Source organism: Eptesicus fuscus, chromosome 20, assembly GCF_027574615.1.
Source record: "Eptesicus fuscus isolate TK198812 chromosome 20, DD_ASM_mEF_20220401, whole genome shotgun sequence".
Lineage (NCBI taxonomy): Eukaryota > Metazoa > Chordata > Mammalia > Chiroptera > Vespertilionidae > Eptesicus > Eptesicus fuscus.
Genome location: NC_072492.1, coordinates 17,681,339 through 17,700,257, shown reverse-complemented (window position 1 = coordinate 17,700,257; position 18,919 = coordinate 17,681,339). Strand labels below are relative to the sequence as shown.

General features: G+C 57.2%; 1 protein-coding gene across 1 annotated transcript; it reads right to left on the bottom strand.

Annotated features, from left to right (window-relative positions):
* Positions 1 to 1,464: 1,464 nt before the first annotated feature.
* TRARG1 (trafficking regulator of GLUT4 (SLC2A4) 1) lies at positions 1,465 to 18,689 on the bottom strand. Its single transcript, XM_008147939.3, has 3 exons — positions 18,303 to 18,689; positions 5,179 to 5,311; positions 1,465 to 3,173 (listed from the first exon to the last, which is right to left on the bottom strand). The coding sequence occupies exons 1-3, from the start codon at positions 18,687 to 18,689 to the stop codon at positions 3,160 to 3,162; spliced, it is 534 nt and encodes a 177-aa protein (XP_008146161.2). The 3' UTR covers positions 1,465 to 3,159.
* Positions 18,690 to 18,919: the final 230 nt, after the last annotated feature.

Below are 18,919 nucleotides of genomic sequence, written 5' to 3'. Positions count from 1 at the left end.
TGGGGGTCAGGGGTCAGAGCGTACAGGCCACTGTCCGTGGCGCAGCGTCTGTCATTTGAAACCTGCCCGGTGGAAGCTCCGGCTTCCCCTGACTGATCCTAAGACACACCTGTCCTCCTTTCCCCCGTTTCAATGTTTCTAGACGTGGGTTGTGCCTGACAAATGTGCCAAAAGACCTGCAGGCCACCACGCGGGACAGTGAGTGCCGCGAGGGTCCTGGCGGTGCCCGTGTGGAGAAGGTGCAGTGAAGCCGACTGGCATTCAGTTGGCAGCTTCACACGGTGACGGTTCCTCTTAACCTAGACCCCCAGGTGGTGCCCCACGTGCCTTTGGAAAGGGCGCCATGCAGCACCGAGGCCAAAAGCTGCAGAGACATGCGGCGGTCACGTGCCGGGGAGGGCGGTTGAAGGACCTCGAAATGGCCAGCTCCCTTGGAACAGCTCACAGCCTTTTACGGCGGGGAGGCTCCTGCCACCCAGGCATCCATCCGAGGGCTGTCCTGCAGTCACCAGTCCTGACTGCATGGCCCAGGCACATCCCGGGGCCTCTATCCTTCACTTGCTTCCCAGGACAATGGGACTCCAGGGGAGGCGTTGGAGGATTAAATAAGATAATTTACACAAACCACAGAGCCCAGCTCCCGGGCCCCTGTGCAGTTAAAAGGAGTTTTCCCAAGGGGACGGACAGGCAGGACTTGAACCCACGCGGGCCGGCCGCAGCTCCCTCACCTGCTCCACTCTGCTCCGCCGCCTCTGGGTCCTGCGGCTCTCCCTCCATTCCTGCCCCACCCCAGCTATGCCTTCCCTCCTCCTTCCCCCATCCGTCATGGCCATGTGGCAATTCCTCCCTCCCCACTGCCCAGCCAGGGCTCTGCCCACACCCACCTCCCACCCGGGCCTGCCCTCCGAGGTCCTCGCCAGCTTGCACAGGCCTCCAGCAGCTGCCTGCACCCCTGGGCCCCGCGGCACCCACACACACAGCCCGCGGGCGCGGACAGGAGCTTTATTTCTTTCCATGCCGAGAAGTACAGAGGCGGGACCTGGGCGTGTGGCGCGGGCGGAGGGAGAGTTCTTGCAGTTCCCTATGGGACGCGGGAGAGACTGCTCAGCGCCCCGAGCCGGGACCGCTGCGTTCATGCAGCCAGCAGGGCCACGGTCCTTCCAGCTCCAGCGAGGCCTGGGGGTGCCAGGCTGCCCCTGGGGTGAGGACAGTGGAGCGCCCTCTGCCATCATCTTCCCTTGGTTCGTTTCTCTCTTCTCCCTGAAAGCTGAGCTGAGGCCCCGTGGCGCCTGCTGGGAGACTGGGACTGCTGATCCCTCCGCCCAGAGCCGGGGCCTGTGAACCTCAGTTCCCATAGGCCTCGGTCTCCCTGGCCTGACCTTGCAGGTGACACAAATACTCTGGATCACCCCCAGATCCTCCCCCTCCTCCCCCCCACCCCCCCCCCCACCCCCGCCCCCACAACCAGGGCATCTCTCTTTTGGCCTCAAAGTTCCCATAAAGCAAACACAACCAGCTCTCCTTTAGGGCGGGGAGAGGCTGGAGCTGATTTCCTGGCGGGGGGCTGACTCAGCAAAGCCTCCCCCGAGGGATCCCGGGCCTGCGCCCTCCCCTCCTGGCGGTCACTTGGGTTGGCCTGCGCTCAGGACCCAGAGCTGCCCTGGCAGACAGAGTCTAGGCCAACAGACGCCCTCCCAGGGCCATGCGGAGGGTGGGAGGCTGGCAGGGGTCCCAAGAGGAGCATAAGCATTGTGAACAGGCTCAGGGGAACATTCTTGGCCAACCGGGGGCCAGTCTGGCTGCGGCTAGGAACCTGCCCTCCACTGAGCACAGTGACCCTGGCTGCTGGGCAGGGCCCCCAGGCGGGAAGGCCTGGTACATCCCTCTCCCAGAGTCTGGGAGCCAAAGCCAGTGGGGAAGGGGGGCACGGAATTTGGGGGAGAATCTGGGGCCAAAAGCCAGGCAGGCGGCCCAGGGGCCATGGTGTCCAGCCCCGCCTCTCCCACAGACGGGCCCTTCAGCCCAGCTCTTCCCTCTGTCTTGGGATTCTCTAGGCCAAGAAACACTAAACCTTCATAAAAACGCTCTGGCCCACTTCCCTACAGGGAGCACACACACTGCCAACGGCCAGGAGCCCTTGGGAAGTGCCCCCCAGGGGGGGTCCCAAAGCCTCCTCCAGGCAGAGCCTCAGCTGTTTGTGGATGGCCAGGGGCAGAGGGGAACATGCCCCATCTGAGCTGCTCTGTACGGGGCCCCAAGTTTGTACCCCAGACCAGGGGGCGGCCATGGCAGGAGGAAGCTCGGGCCCGGGGTCCTCACCAGCTGGCAGTTAGGCCCTAGGAGTTCTTGGTTGGTGCCCCGGGCATCAGCACAGGGAGGGGCGGGAGGTGGACTGGGGCATCCTGGGAGACCCGCTGGGACCATAGTTCCCGGCAGAAAAAGTTCGGGAAGAGGTCTGTGTCGCGCTGTCCCTGTTCCCGTCTTCACCAACATTCCTTTCAGCGCCTCCACCCTGCAATAGGGGCGGGGGAGGGGGTGTGGTTGTCGCCTCCATCCAGGGCGGCTGTGGTCCGTGTGCTGAGCATCCCTCGGCCTCTGAGGTCAGGGCACGGCCGGGATCGCAGCAGGCATGTGGCGCACGCGTGCAAACAGTCCTCTCTATCCCTCCTCGAGAAAAACACAAAGATCCAGAAAGTCCCGTGACTCTGCGCCTGGCCCTGCGGGGCGTGGGCTGCTCTCTCCCACCACGGCTCCTGGCTCCTGCGGCTGGTTTCTGCTCCTGCTGGCAGTATACGCTGCTTGGTAGATGCCAGGAAAGTGTGGGGATGAGGAAGAAGCCAGAACACGGGGGGGCAAATGCCAGGCTGTGTCCATGAGGTTAAACCACATTATTCACTGGTTCAAGTCCATTTTCCTTCCTTCCTTCCTTCCTTCCTTCCTTCCTTCTTTTCCTTCCTTCCTTCCTTCCTTCCTCTGGCTTTTCCCATCTGATGTGGACGGCAAAGGAGTGACAGAAGGTCCCTCTGAGTTCATGCTTTTGGAGCCTGGGGACAGGTGGGCCCTTGGCAGCCCCCGTCCTGTCCTCCGTGGGGTGAGGGGGTGGGGTGGGAACGCCAGCTGGCCAGGGCTGCCTCTGCTGGCCGAGCCCTGGTCCCGTCTCTAATTCTTCTGGACTGTAAAGAAAAGGACAGTTACGGCAGAACAGAGCTCAGAGCATGGGGTCCTGGGTCCCCGTTTTGAGGATTTGGGTGTTTGTTTCCTCGTGGGACGGGGCAACGGGGACCACCTGGTTTGGGGCTCTTGGTGGAGATGAACTGCCGGTGAGAGGACTGAGGCCTGTGAGCCCTGCACATAGAGCCATCTATGCTTGGATTTCCTAGTGGACGCTCAACAGTTCCCTCTACCATTTTGAATTCCGTGGTTGTCACGTGCCATCGAAAGGGTCATGGCTGCCCGGCCAGTGTGGCTCAGCAGTTGAGCGTTGACCCAGAAACCAGGTTCGATTCCCAGTCAGGGCACACGCCCAGGTTGCGGGCTCGATTCTCAACCGGGGCCGTGCAGGAGGCATCTGATCGATGGTGTTCCTCTCTCATCAACGATTCTCTCTCTCATCCCTCTCCTTTCCTCTCTCTCTAAAAATCAATAAAAACATACTTTAAAAGAAAGAGCCATGGCCGGCATGACAAGCAGCAGCAGGATAGAGGCATCATGGCGGCTGAGGCGTCGTAGGTGATACTGAGGCGGATGCCCCGGGCGGGTGGGTCCCTGCCTCTCACGTGCCTGCGTGTCTATCAGACTCGGGGAGGTCACGGAAGATGCTTCAATCCACCAGAGAGGAACTGTGGGTTTTGAACCCGGCAGGCTGATTGCAAACCTGACCTCTTCCCTCTCCTCAGTGGCCACGGTTGCCCATGACCCCACGGCTGAATCCCAGGCTTTCTGCCCCAAGTTGAACACCCCATAGTCTAGACCAGGGGTCGGCAAACTCATTAGTCAACAGAGCCAAATATCAACAGTACAACGATTGAAATTTCTTTTGAGAGCCAAATTTTTTAAACTTAAACTTCTTCTAATGCCACTTCTTCAAAATAGACTCGCCCAGGCCGTGGTATTTTGTGGAAGAGCCACACTCAAGGGGCCAAAGAGCCGCATGTGGCTCGCGAGCCGCAGTGTGCCGACCATGGGTCTAGACCAGTGCCTCCCAAACATTAACGATTGGCTGGGGATCTCAGTAAGATGCAGATTCTGATTCAGTGCGTCTGGGTGGAGCCTGAGAGTCTGCATTTCTGACACGTTCCCGGGGTCAGCAGCCACTGCCGCTGCTCCATGGGGCCCATCTAGGGGAGCAAGGTCTTTAGGGAAAAGCCTGGGTTGGTCACTGCAAGGGGCCGAGATCCCTGGGGGCTTCCGTCTGTGTGTGTGTGTGCATGTGTGTGTGTTGTGTGTGTGTGTGTGTGTCTGTCTGTCTGTCTGCTTTCTGTCTGTCTTTCTTTCTGTCTGGGGAGCTGCATGGGCCTTGTGAGCCGCTGGAGTCACCCTTGGGAATGGCTCCCCTGCTTGGAGAACCTCCTGGGCCACCTCTGGGTGCTCACAGATGTGTTCCCTTCCTGACTTCCACCCTGTGCATTGTTTACTTCCGGCCTGTCCTGGCTGCCTCAGCGCCATTTACAAAGACGGACACATCCGTCATCTCGGGTGATGCTCACAAAAGCCTCTGTGCTGGAGGCTTCTTCCGATGGCTCCAGACAGGAAAGCCCCTAGGGTTCAGCTAGACATCCCAGCCTCTGGCTCCTAGGCCTGTGCTCTTTCTTTTATTTAAATATGTTTTTATTGGTTTTTAGAGAGAGAGGAAGGGGGAGAGATAGAAACATCGATGAGAGAGAAACATCACTGATTGGCTGCAGGCTGGGCGTCGAGCCTGCAACCTGGGTATGTGCCCTGACTCGTGACCTCTTGGTTCCTGGGTCACGCTCTTGCCCCCCCCTTTCCTTTTGATCCACTTTCCAGGAATAAGACGGGGCACACAGCCAGCCTGCTCAGCTGGCTACTGCCTGGAACTGAGCTGCTCTTTGGGAATGAAAGGCTAGGCTGTGGTCCCCGCAGGCTCCGACCTTCCCCCCACTGCCCCTGCCCCAGAGGCCAGGCTACAGCCTTGGCTGGCATGTGGCGGGGACTCACCTGCAAAGTTAACGGTCACGGCCACAATGATGATGATGATCCCCATGATGATGAAGGTGATGCTGAGCAGCCGGGCCAGGCGGCCCAGCCTCCGGGCCCCGTCTATGTCCCCCTGCTGCACGCTACTTCGAGACTGCAGAGAGAGGGTGGGTGGCAGGGACCTCAGGAAGGCTGTCCTCACAGCCCTGGGCGGGCCTGGCCCGGAACACACTCTGGAACACACCTGGTCCCACTGCAGCCCGCACTCCAGCTGCCCCCTCAGGGGAGAGGATGTGGGCTTCTCCTCGAGAAGTGGCCTGGATTCAAGGGGCTGGGACCTTAACCAAGCCTGGCCCTTGCCGGCTGAGGACAGCTGGAGCAGAACCAAGCAATGCAGAGTCACAGAGCCACAGGGCGGTAGAGTGGAGACCCAGGTCCAGGCTACAATGAGCTGGTAGGAGCAGGTAGGCCAGCTTCCCCGCTCCCAGGCCCCAGGCCTAGGCTCACTGCTGTGGCTGCGCCGAGAGGCGAAGGCAGTGCCTGTGGCTTTCTCCATGGCCTGCTGGCCTGTCTCCTTTTCTCTGTGAGCTCCCTCTTGCCACAAAAGAAAAAAAATCCCTGGCTCTCCCTTCCCACCCAGGAACCACATCCTAGTTCAACCAAGCCCACGTCCTGGCTCACACAGAAAGGCAGGTGTCTTGGGCTTGAACCAAGGAGGCTGGGGCTGGGGAGCCACCCTCCTCAGTGAGCTGGGTGTTGCCGGGCCCTATTTAACGTGGTGAAGTCAGGTGGGCGAGGGCAGGAACAGAGAGCGTGCTGGGCGGCTCAGTAGGGGGCGTGTCCCAGGCGTCTCCCTCATCTTATGCCCCTGCCGGGAGCACTTGTCAACTTGTTGGCAAGGGCTGGCCCGTGACCTCCAGCTCTAGAACTCCCGGATGTGTGACTTCTAGAACCGGCACGCCCGGGAGTCCTCCGAGGGTGTGGCTGCCTCAGGCCACTTAGTTGGTTATTTGTTTTCTGATTCTTTGAGACCCCTGAGTTCAGAATGGACATGCGGTCAAGTACCTTGATGATGACGATTTATCGAGCCCTTATTTTGTACCAGGCAGCTGGCTAAGGACTGGACCTACGTTATCTCATTCAGCCTCAGAATCATCCTAAGAGGTTGGCAGTGTTGCCCGCTATTTTTTTTTTTTTTTACTGTTTAAACTCTTTAGTATGAACCTGTCTAAAACAACAGGCACAGGAGAGCAAGGAGTGATTCCGTTTCAATCAGTATCGGTGTTGCCAGCTTTTGAAGAAACTGAAGTTCAGAGATGCTACCCTTGCCCTCTCTGTTCTCTTCATGTGGGCAACCCCCTCCCCAGGGTTCTGTCCTCTTCGCCTCTCAGAATTCTAACCAAGCCCACTCCCACCCATCCCAGGCTTCCCTGTCTCAAGCTCCTTCTAGGCCAGCCCCACGCTCCTGTCACAGGGTCGCTCAAACTTGCTTTGCTCACAGCCATAGCTTCCGACTTCCCAGACCTGCTCCTGGCCTTGCACCCCCCCTTCCACTTGCCCAAGCCCCAGTTATTGGCAAACAACCGGAATCATCCTGCTCTCCCATCCCCCCTGCTAATCAGCTTGAGCTCCTAGTCAATTTCAGTGCACGTCCCCCCTCTAGGTCCTTTGCATCTGCCCAAGTTCCAGGCACCACTTCTTGTTCAAGCCATGACAGCAGCCTCCTGAAGACCCCCAGCCCCACGCTCTCTTCTTCTCCTTTCTATTCCCCAAACCACAGTTTCACTGCACAGGTTACGCCAGGCACTGTGCGAGGGCCCGGGATGCAGCAGGGGGCTAGAGAGTCCCCGTTCCTAGCTCACGGCCTGGTGGGGAGGCTGGCCCCCATCGGGATCCCACAAAGAGAGGTAAAGTTGCAACTGTGGGTAGTGTTACAACAGAGAGGGGCCTGGTACTGTGAGGCCTTATGAAAGGGGAGAGCCAGAGGAGACTTTCTGGAGGAAGGACGTTTGGATTGAGATGTGAAGGATGAGTAAGAACTAAATAGACCTTTTGTAAGAGGAAGGAGAGTATTCCAGCAGCGAGAACAGCAAAGACCCGGAGGGAGGGAGCCAGTGCACGGCCAACGTGTAGATGTTCCATACATCAGTGTCTGAAGGAAGCAGGAGGGATCGATGGGAACCCACCCGTGTGGCTGGAACTGAGAGAGTGAGCAAGAGGAGGTGGGTGGGGCCAGGCCAGGCAGGGCTCTGCCCATACAGGAAGGAGGTTGGCTCTTACCCCAGAAGCAGTGGGAGCCAGGGAAGATGGGAGGCTAGGGCAGAGGCGTGGTTTCCAAAGGCCCCTCTGGCCGTGTGCGATCAGAGAGGAGGCTGCGCTCCAGGAGCTGCTGCAGAAGTTCAGCAGGATGATGGTGGCTGCGTTCCTCACTCCCTCCAAGTATCTCCCACGGCCCCTCACTGTCCACAGACCAAAGACTCAACTCAGGTTAGCTTTGCCTTTTCTGATTTTACCCTCTCCTATCTCCTCCACAACCTCTGGGCCTAGCCATTCTGAGCCACTCGGGGCATGTGCACTGGCGCCCACATGCCTCCTGCCTGCATTCCTGCTCCACCACACCTCCTCTCCAGCCTTCAAGGACTTGCTCCAATGCCGCCCCCTCTGGGAAGCAACCAGGATTCCTCCACCTTCACCGGAATAATCATGATCCCTTACATTATTGGAGAGTGTACCTTATCTCAGGAAGTATGTTAAACGCTTGCCATCCATTAGAGCCAGGGTGGGGAATGTCCGGCCCCTGGGCCTTCGAAGGCCCATGAAATCATTTGGTCTGGCCCTGCCATGGCATTAGGGGTGAGTTAATTTAAATGTTTGACCCAATATAGCGGCTAATTTTTAAGTTGATGAATTTGTATGGCTCATGAATGATGTTATAAATACCCAAATGGCCCTGGGCAGAAAAAAGTTCCCCTCCCCTGCCCTAGAGCATTTGATCCTAACACCACATGAGTTAGGGGCTGTTACTAGGCCATTTACGGATAAGGAGCTGGAGCATGCAGGCATTCTGAGAGAAGCAACCGGAGAAGTGGAGTAAGGCCAGATCAAGAAGGGCCCCCTGGGCCTAGCTGGTCTGGCTCAGCGGATAGAGCATTGGTGCTGGGACGGAAGGGTCCCGGGTTCAGTTCCGGTCAAGGGCACATAACTAAGTTGCAGGCTTGATCCCTGGGCCCTGGTCAGGACATGAATGGAAGGCAACCAATCGATGTGTCTCTCTCACATCGATGTTTCTCTCTCTCTCTTTTCTCCTCCTCCCTTCTACTCTGTCTAAAAATCAATGGGAAGATATCCTCAGGTGAGGATTAACCAAAAAAAGAAGGGCCCTGGCTTTTACAAAACAGAATCTGGATTTTGTCCTCTATGCACTGGGGGGTGTACGACTGGGTGAGACATAGAGGATTCCTTCAAGACAGGAAAGAAAAAAGATCCAGTGAAGAGGGTGAGGGTGAAAAGACCAAGGAGTGATTGGCACCCCAATATCCCTGGGCGGCAGGTCTGGACCTGAGCACAAGGGTGAACTATGGGCAGCAGTGGAGAGCGCTCCTGTCCTTGGAGACTGGGTGAATGTGGGTGCAGGGAATCTCACGCCTGGACAGGTCTGCAGGTGGATCTGCACAGAAAGTTGTGAGTGTTCGTGCCTCTGGACCTCAGGGGTGTCAGTGACCATGGACCAATGTCATCCAGCAAGAGATGAAAGAGAAGGTGGGTTTGGCATGAGGAGGGGGCATGGAGTGGGGCTTAGGCAACAGCCCTCCCGGACATGGCAGGGACCCCACCAGGAGCAGGTGTAGCCTCCAGCCCCCTAGAAGGGTCGTCTGGCTAAGAGCACAGGTTCTGGAGCCAGACCCGGATGCCTTCCCAGCTCCATCCTTAACTGTGTGACCCTGGACAAGTGGCTTACCTTTCCTATGCTTTAGTTTCTTCGTCAGGTAAAATTGGTACCCACCTCATCCGGTTGTGGTGGGGATTAAATGAGATACTGTAAGTAGGGGGGCTTAGCTTGGTGCCTGGCAATAGTAAGTGCTCAATACATATATAGTAATGAGCCCAGCCGAGGTGGCTCAGTGGTTGAGCGTCGACTTATGAACCAGGAGATCAATGATTCTCTCTCATCATTGATGTTTCTATCTCCCTCTCCCTTCCTCTCTGAAATAAATAAAAAAGATATTAAAAATAATAAATATAGCAATGAAATATGTTTATTGTTATCCCTCCATTGAGTCTGTGAAGGGAACAGGATCATAACCCATGAACCTTAGCAGAGGAGGCAGACCTGTTCTGGAAGGGAAGTCTACCTGGGGAGTCTTGTGAAAAGTACCAACAGCACTCCTTCCACGTTCAGAAATGTCCCAGTTAGGATGCGAATCACACGATCACTCTGTGTCCAGGAACCTACCGCTCCTCCGTTTCCTCTTTCTTCCCTCCACCTGCTTTCTCCCACCTGCCCCCAGCTTGATTTTGATGGCAGTGGAGTGGGGGGATACGGGAGGCTCCTCCTGGTATCTGTCTCCCCCAGGGGAACAGAGTACTTTTTTCATCCTCATCTTTGGTGCCCAGCCTCAGCAAGGTTCCTCGCTCTGGCAGGTTCACCGTGAATAGCAAAGCCTCATTGCACAGCTGCTTTCTGTAGCTCTAATTTCCGGGAGAGAATCCTAGCATCTCCCTCCTGGACCTGACCTCTGTCTCTCCCCACCTCAAATGCAATCAGGTAAGAATTCCTGACCTTTCTCCTAGCCCACTCCCAGTATATACTGCATCTCTTCGCTCTGCTCCACCCTTGCCCTCGTCCAACCTCTTCTTGACAGCCAAGGGGACGTCTTTGAAATACAGGCCTGGTCATATGACTCCCCATAAAAGAGATAGTTTTATGCCCCTGAGCCTTTACACGTACTATCTGTGCTGGAATGCCTTTTCTCATCACCATTTTGCCATCTTGACAAGAGCCACCTCCAGTAAAACTTTCTTTGACTCCCACAAACAATGAGTCAGCCCCTGCTTGGGGCTCCCATCACATCTTGGACCTTTCTCTTCTTCTCTCTTAGCACCTGGTGGCTATGTCAGTCTCTCCCTTTAGACTGTACGCTCCTTGAGGGCAGGGACCATGCCTCCTCCCTTTTGGTATCATTGAGGAAGTCAAGAATAAAAGAAGAGAGAAAAACCACGAGGAGGGTCTGTTTTCTAACCACTGAACCTAGCCAGGGGCACGCTCAGTGTTAAAGAGCAGATTCTTGAAGGAAATGAGCACTAGCCCACGCCACCTCCAGCTCTCTGCGTGGCCAGCCCGGGTCACTAAACAGTTCCACCAAGGCAACATTGGGGGGAAGGGAGGCCAACATACAGGAAGGCTCCCGGGACTCCCAGGAAGTCTGGCTTTAGAGATTCTGGGGCTTCCTGGAGTCATGACAAAGGGAGTCATTCTCAGCGGTAAGCCTGGCATGCAGGGGACGGGGAGCAGCGCTTGAGATGAGTCCTGCCCCTGACTTTGCAGAGAAGTAGCAGTGAGTGCAGCAATGATTCAGGACCATGGAGAGAGGAGCACACGGGGCTGGCTGGGACTGAGAGGTGGACAGGGGGAGGCAACAGGGAGAATTTCCCCAGTCACACTAAGCCCAGTCTCTCTTCTTTATCCACAGAACCATCAGTCCTTGCTTCCCAGTCATGCACGTTCCTCAGAGCCGGAGAGTCCCGGTTGAGGTAGCGACACTGGGAATGGCCGGATGGAACGGGGCAGACCTGATTGCGGCGGCTTTGATGTGTCAGACACTTTATCTGCGCTCTCCAGTGTAAACCTCACAACTGTCCTGTAAGTCTTTGTTTTCTCACCTGTGAAATGGAGGGAAATAGCTGCCTCGAAGAGTAGGACCCTACTTTTAGACATAGAAGCTCCTCACCACTGGCTGGCACTCATTTCTGAAGCCGCCCACCCCCCCAACCCCCCATCAGTTACCAAGTGAATGACCCATTCCTTGGCTACAGGGAGGAAAAAGACCCTCATTTCTTTTCACGAGGAAGTACCAGCTGCTCTCTCATCCCCACTTAGTGGCATCGTCTCCTTGTACAAAATGGCTTAAGTCGAAGGCACACTAATAATTTCAGTAATGATTATAATGACTGTGAATTAATAGATCATCTGAGATTGCAACGGCTGTGGGAATGGTGAGGGAGAAAATGAATTCAAGTTAATAGATCGGGGAAGAAAGACTGAAAAAAGTCTGAGAGTGGGTGGGGGCTGGGGAGGATGCTGGGGAGAGCTGCTTCCTGCCCCCCTGAGGCTCAGGCCAAACCCCAGCAGCGCTGAGACTGACAAGATGTGCCAGGGCTGGTCTGCTATTGGTCCTTCCACGGAGGCCAAGCACCTCCCGGCGGGATAAAACAGAGGGGTGCTCTGCTCCATGCCCCTGCACAGCCCTCGCTCTGCAGCAGTGCAGTTGTTTCTGCCAGGCCCTGGCTGCAAGCTAACCCCTCTGTGGTGCAGAGTGGCGAAGAGTAGAGGGGGATAGACGGTGATTGACGGAGACTTGACTTGGGGTGGTGAGCACACAGGACAGTGTACAGATGATGTGCTGTAGAACTGTGCACCTGAGACCAATATAATTTTCTTAGCCAGGGTCACCCCAATACACTTATGTTTAAAAAAGAGTGGGGAAGAACGGTGGAGGTTCCAGGGGCAGAGTTGGAGCAGCTGCAATGGCGGATGGGAAGGAACTGGAAAAGCTGAGGGGCCTGAGATAGCAGCTGTTTACCAACCAATTCCGAAGGTTTTCAACATGTGAAGCCAGCTGACCGGCTGACCAGCAGCCTGGCTGGGACTCTTGCTGAGTGAAGGGATGGATGAGCGTGAGCCTGCACCATGTCAGTTAAATAACGAGGGCATCCAAGTGCCTACGGAAGGGGTGTTGAAGCTCCCACATTTGCAGAAACAACCTACAGAGTAGGGGCTGCGTGGAGGCTCCCCAAAACCACAGACAGGGCTGCCCAGCTCCCCTGGGTGGTGTATGACGGTGAGACTTCATTATCCCCAAACTGGTTGAAGTCAGAATTGCCCGTCCCCTTGGGATCTGCCCTTCCCTCTGATGTTGCAGTTTCATTTATGTTCGTCACAGCACCCACTCCGTTTACTACGTGCCAGCTCAGGGCTAGGGGTTTCCACACGTATTACCTCATGAACCCTCCCAAAACCCGATGAGGCAGATGGTTTTATTAAACCTATTTTGCAGAAGAGGAAACTGAGGCTAAGGAAGGAGGCTGTGAGATTTGGACACGGTCAGGTGGCGTCAAAGGGACAGAGCTGGGACGCTCCCCCAGGTCCATCTGATGCTTATTTTATCACCTTTGTCCACCGAAGGCCCGCTGCCTGGGGTCCAGCTCCAGGATCTGGACAGCAGACGTTGCTGGCTTTGAGGAGCATGGCCATGTCTCAGCCTGGCCCGGAAGTAAAATGGATGAAGTCAGCCTTGCCCTGGCCACCCCAGGAGGCTCACGGGAGGCTGCAGTTCTGAGCACACGGCGGAGTCTGGACAACTCTGCAGGTACAGCCCTGATCCCCCAGCCCTGGTCACAGCAGGCCACTGTCAAAGCCACAGAGAGAAGGACCTACTGGTCCATTGCTCTTCCACTGATGGAGTTGGGGGGAGGAAGAGAACAGTGCGGGGGGGGGAGGGGAGATTAGTGGCTGGGGCAAGGAGGGTAGGGGAAGAGGAGAAGTGGAATTCTTCCCTCCCCCCACAGATGCCTGAAAGGTTTGGCTTTCCTGGGAGGGACACACCATCCTCGTCCCCAGGGGCAGATGCAGGGCGGGACCAGGGAGAGAACACTGGATTCAGCATCCAGCTGGGTGGCCGCGGGCCAGGTGCTGTTCTGTACAGCTCAGTTGTCTCATCTGTGAAGTGGGAACAATCAGCCGCACTCCGTCAGCCTCATCTTAGGACTTGCTCTGCGGACAGTATGCTCTCGACAGCTGCCAGGGCTGGGCTCTCCTTCCACCCGGGATCGATGGCCTGATCCTCCCCTTGGGAGCCAGTGGGGGGGGGGGGCTTCAGGGGAGCAGTCCTGAGGCCTGTCCCCAGGACCTGGAGACACCGGCACAGGGTCTCACTCCCTGCTGCCCTCTCCGGCCCTCCTGCACCCCTGGCTGTCTGGGTGGGACCCAGGGATTCAGCCCTCGATGAACACCTGAGCCCGCCCTCCCTGGGAAATGGGAGTTTCCTCTGAACTAGACTGGTTCCCAGAAGAGGGAAGACTACTGTGGGCACCCCCAAGAACGCTTCCCGCCGGGGCACCCCTGGTTCAGGAGGCAGGCTGTGGGATGGGCAGGGACAAGAGCGTGGGCTCAGGCATCTGGGCTCCCAGTCACCACGTCCATCCGCACTGGAATGTCCTCGTCTGTGCATTGAGAGCAATAGCAATACCTAGACCCCACAGGGTCATAGTCTGGATTAAACGCGGTAACATACATATGCCGTGTTTGGACCTGTGCCTCACAGTTAGCAAGCACGTGGTGAGAAGTCGTAATATTACCCCTCATCCCTGGGCTGCCTCTGTTCCTTCTCTCTGGCTCCCTTTAGAAATTCATCTCCACAACTACACCCCACCCCTGCCTTGGCTCCTCCTCTGAAATCCCACCCCAATCTCTCTCCCACCCTCATGCTCTCACAGCACCTGCCCTTGGACTTTCTTTGAACCCCAACCTGTGACCAACCTCCTCTCTTCCAAGGCGATTACCGTCTTCCTGGCCTCACTGCCTCCCAGTCCAGCCCGATCCTTGGGTGCGTCGTCACCCGGGCTAGCATCTTCTGTGCCACTGGGTCCTGCCCTTGTGGCAATTCTGCCATCCCAGGCGTGGGTGGGCCCCATGTCACATCAGTGACCCTGTATGTACAGCTGGAGAAAAGCCACGCCACCACGCAGGCCGATCACAACTCAGACCCCTGGTCCCCAGCCTGAGCAGAGCCCTCGGGCCATTGACCTGTTGTGCCTACTCACCTCTCCTCCCCTCTGCCCTCAGGCCCTTATTTCCCAGCAAACAACCTCGCCCTCCGTGTCCCTGGTGGCATGGACCTCATACAGCATGAACGACTCCCTTTTCTTTGAGTATTTCCATCTGCTTCCTCCCTCGTGCCTCTCCTCCCAGCTCCCAGGGAGGAGGTCTTTCTTCTGGACCCCATCTCTCCCTTCCACAGGGACCTCGCATCATCCATCCCTCTCATTTTTTAGAAAATACATTTTTACTGATTTCAGAGAGGAACGGAGAGAGAGATAGAAACATCAATGATGAGAGAGAATCATCAATCGGCTGCCTCCTGCACACCCCTTGCTGGGGACTGAGCCGGCAACCCGGTAATGGAACCATGACCTCCTGGTTCATAGGTCGACGCTCAACCACTGACCCACACTGGCCGGGACACCTCTCTCATTTTGCCCAAGTGTCTCCATCACCAGGGTCACCAGGGATCTATAAGTGGCCAAGCCATGGACACCCATCCTTATTGAACCTGATCTCGCCGCTGCGTTGGACGACTCCCTCCTTCTTCAAACTCGCTCCTCCCTGGTGTCTCCCCTCTTTTTCAGTTTTCCTCCCACCCCCAGGAGTCTTCTTCCCAACACCCTTTTCTGCCCACTCCCCTCTGCCCACCCCGAGCGTTCTCTGCGATAGTGCCGCTGTTTTTGAGTTGACTACCGGGGCTCCAAAGCAAGCACTGCCCCTCCCTCCTCAGCACCTCTCTCCTCAGCGCCCTCCTTTCTCAGCCCACCGCTTAGCGCAGGCCTTCCATCTGCTGCACCGGCTCAGGGGCCTTCTGCGGGGCCTCCCTGTCCCCATCCGGCCTGCTCTCATTCGTTTCCCGCAATGGTTTGGTTTTAAAATGGGAACTGACCACATCACGCCTCTGCTTAAAATCCTTATTTTATTTATTTATTTTAAATACTTTTTTATTGAATTCAGAGAGAAAGGGAGAGGGAGATAGAAATATCAATGATGAGAATCATCGATTGGCTTCCTCTTGCACGCCCCCTATTGGGGATCGAGCCCACAACCCGGCATGTGCCCCTGACTGGAATAGAACCTGGGACCCTTCAGTCGGAAGGCCTGTGCTCTATCCACTGAGCCAGACCAGCTAGGGCTGCTTAAAATATTTAGAAGCTCCTCAGAGCCACTGGGATAGAAGTTAAATTCCTAGCCCAGTCAGCATGGCTCAGTGGTTGAGCATCGACCTATGAACCGGGAGGTCACAGTTCGATTCCTGGTGAGGGCACATGCTCGGGTTTCAGGCTCGATCCCCAGTGAGGGGCCTGCAGGAGGCAGCTTGATCAATGATTTTCTCTCTCATCATTGATCTTTTTTTTTTTTTTATCATGATGTTTCTATCTCTCTCCCTCTCCCTTCCTCTCTGAAGTCAATAAAAATATACATATTTTTAAAAAATCTTAAATTCCTAGAGCAGGTCCTTGCCACCTCCCCTGACCACCACACTCTCACACCCTTCTCATGCCAAATAGACCAGGTCTTCTCCAGCGGCTTCCCACATGCCTACCATGGTGCCTGGTGCGTAAAAAGGCGCGTCCCCTACCACTTGTTTTTCTCCAAACAAGCAACGTGCCGTTCAAGGGAATGAATGGGCGACTGAACGAATGCTCCGTGTCCCCTCTTTTAGAGGTTCCCTGCCCCGTGCCCTGGCCCAGGCCCGTTCCTCTCTCACCGGCTCTCCCGCAAAGGCGCCCTGTCCCGACCGCCAGGCTCAGAGGGGCCCCTTCGGCCCCTCCTTTCGCCCTACACAAGTCTGATCCACCAAAATGGAAATCTGACCTCACCCCTCTCTGGCCTCAAACCCTCCAATGGACATCATGCTGCAGCACGGGCGAAGCCTGAAAACTCGATGCCACTGGAAGAAGCCAGTCCCGAAGGACCACGTGTTGTATGATTCTGTGTATATAAAATGTCCAGAAGAGGCAGGTCCATAGAGAAAGATGAGTGGTCACTTAGGCTTGGGAGGGATTGAGAGTGAGGTGTGTGTATAGACTCAGAGGGTGGGTGGGGGGATGATAGGAAAAAGGTACAGAGTTTCCTTGGAGGCGAGGAAAATGTTCTAAAATTGAGTGTGGGCATGGCTGCACCTAACTGTGACTGTACTAAACACCATGGCCCTGCCCTTTAGGCAGGTGAACTGTACGATATGTTACATTTCAAAGCTCTAAAAAGCCCCACAGCAAACCTGTGAGGGTTTCCGTTCCTCACTAGGGAGATCCGCTGCCACCGCGTTGCCGTTCCTATGTGATAGCCTTTAACCGCGTGCTGGGTGTCGTTCTTAAGCCCTGTGTATGGCTTGTCTCGTGTCGCCCTCACACAGCGCTATCATGTAGGCGTTACGGCGTCAACCCGTTTCGCTGATAGGTACGCTGAGAAGAAGAGAGGTTTGAGCGACTTGCCCGAAGCCACACAATACCTTGTGGTTTCGCCGAGCACAAACACTTCTTGCAATGTGCCGAAAGGATCTGTTTACAAGTTTCTCCCCACTGGACTGGAGGCTCCTGGGAGTTGGTGATGATGTCTGGGTTAGCGCCTGGTTCCCTGCCCCTGGCCCGGTGCCCATCAGGCCTGACTCAAGGGCCTGGGAAGGACATAGAAACGCACTGAGCCTGGGCTCACTGGCTTCCCAGGCTCGGGCCCAGGTTTCTTGTGACAAAGGCAGCTCACCCCGGCCTGCATCCTGCTACCCCCACCAGGAGACAGATGCTAGCAACTGTTTTCTCCTGGGCCCCCGGGGGGGTTCCCTCCCCAACCTGCCTCCCCTCCTGGGGCTTCTCCCTGTAACCAAGAGGCTGGCCCTGCCCAGAGCCACCGGCGGCACCCCTGCGGCTTGGCCCTGCCCCGCGGTCCCCACGTGCAGCAGGCACACAGGGAGCCCCTCAAAGGCCCCACCCTGGGTGCTGCCCAGCCCTGGCTCTTGTGTGCCAAGTCCCCCTGACTTAGGCGGTGCGGGAGCTGATGGGGCTGGGAAGGCTTCCCGTGGAGACAGGGCAGGGGTGAGGTAGACAGAGACGTGTGAGGAAGTAGAGGCTTTCTCAGAGGGCAGTGCCTGGACAGCACGAGTGACCACAGCTCCGAGGGGCTTGGTGTCGACGGCTCAGCGGAGGAGTCGCTCCAGACAGAGGGACAGTCCCTCCCCACCCAGACCACTGCCCCCTGCTCCTAGCTTCCTTCTGGACGCCACTGCCTGCCCAGTCTGTCTGTCTGTCTCTCTCCTTGCTAGACCTCAAAAGTCACATCTGCTGACCGTGTCTGTGGATCCTCTGCAAGTAGCTCTGTCCAAATGGCTTGGTTCAGGGACGTTCTAAGACAATGGACTCACAACCCTGCAGCACAAGAGTGCGTGAGAACAGAGACAAGCCCGCACGCCCTCCTTGGCAAGTCTAGCGTGCCCTCTGACACGGTTCCCGTGCCCTCTGACACGGTTTCCACCCGCGGCCCAGACCCCCCCTGCCCTGAGGACAGAGGCTGAAATACGGGTAACCACCAAGGCCCAGAGGGCCTGGCGAGAACTGTCCCGAGAGGAGCAGCCTGGGGAGCCAGGCCCCCCACCCCCCAGTGCTCGGCAGGAAGCCCCTGGGGCTCTTGGAAACCAGAGCTGGCACAGAGAACACCCAGGTGCCAGGGGGTGAGGTGTGGGGGAGGCTGTGGGGGGCTGGCCCCCCTCCTGAGAACACTGGCCCTGGGACTCCACGCCAGCTGCAACCTCTGCTGATAGCATAGCCCTGCTCAGGAATGACTCCTGGGGACAACCCTCCCGCCCCACCACAGAGACAAGACCCCCAACGTGGCTGTCTCTGAACTTTGGAATTTAGCTCCAGGGGGCTCCCCGGGGCCCCCTCCCCGACAGGGTTCTGTGCGAAGTCAAGAGCAGAGATGAAAGAACAGTAAACAAACGCTCTCCTGGCCCCGGACCCTCCTCCAAGGGGGGGTAGTCGGCCAGCTGAGAAAGGGGGGGTCTCTCCCCCACCCCCTGGGCCCCAGCTCTCGCTTCTCTGCACCCATGCCAGGGAGCATGCCTGCCACCCCGGGCCCACCGGGCCCTGGAGCCAAGGGCAGAACTTACCATGATAGAAAAGATGAGGGGGATGAGGTTGAGGGGCCAGACGGGGCAGAAGCAGGAGGCGATGGCAAGGATGAGGTAATCTTTGGGGGCTTCTTGGTCCTGGGCATAGGAGGCGGTGGCAGTGGAGGACGCCCGCCTGGAGCTGGCACGAGAGGGCGACCGGGGCAGGGAGGCCTCCCGATGCCCCTCGGATACCACCTTGAAGGGCAGCCCGTGGCCGTTCTGCTCCAGGTCCAGAGCCCCTGAAAGGGACTTGGGCAGCTTCAGGGACTTGTCCCCCTTGTCCTCCACCTTGCTGAGGAGCATCTCCATCTCGGGCAGGTCCAGGGGCGAGGCAGCGCCCGGCTCCCGCGCGGGGGGAAACTGAGGCTGCACGGGGTTGGCCATGTTGGCTTGAACCTTGGGCCGCTTCGGTTCCAGACCGTGAGAAGGGGGTACCGGAGGGACCTCAGCGCACCATTCCTCAGCCCGCTGCAGGGGCCCACAGGTCAGGGGCCGAAGTGTCACCGGGGAGCAAGGGTGGGAGGGTGGGCTGTCCAGACCCACGGAGCTCAGCGTCTGGGGCCGGCCCGCTGCCCCGCCGAGCTGCTGGGAGCCGGAGACTTCAGTTCCGTTCA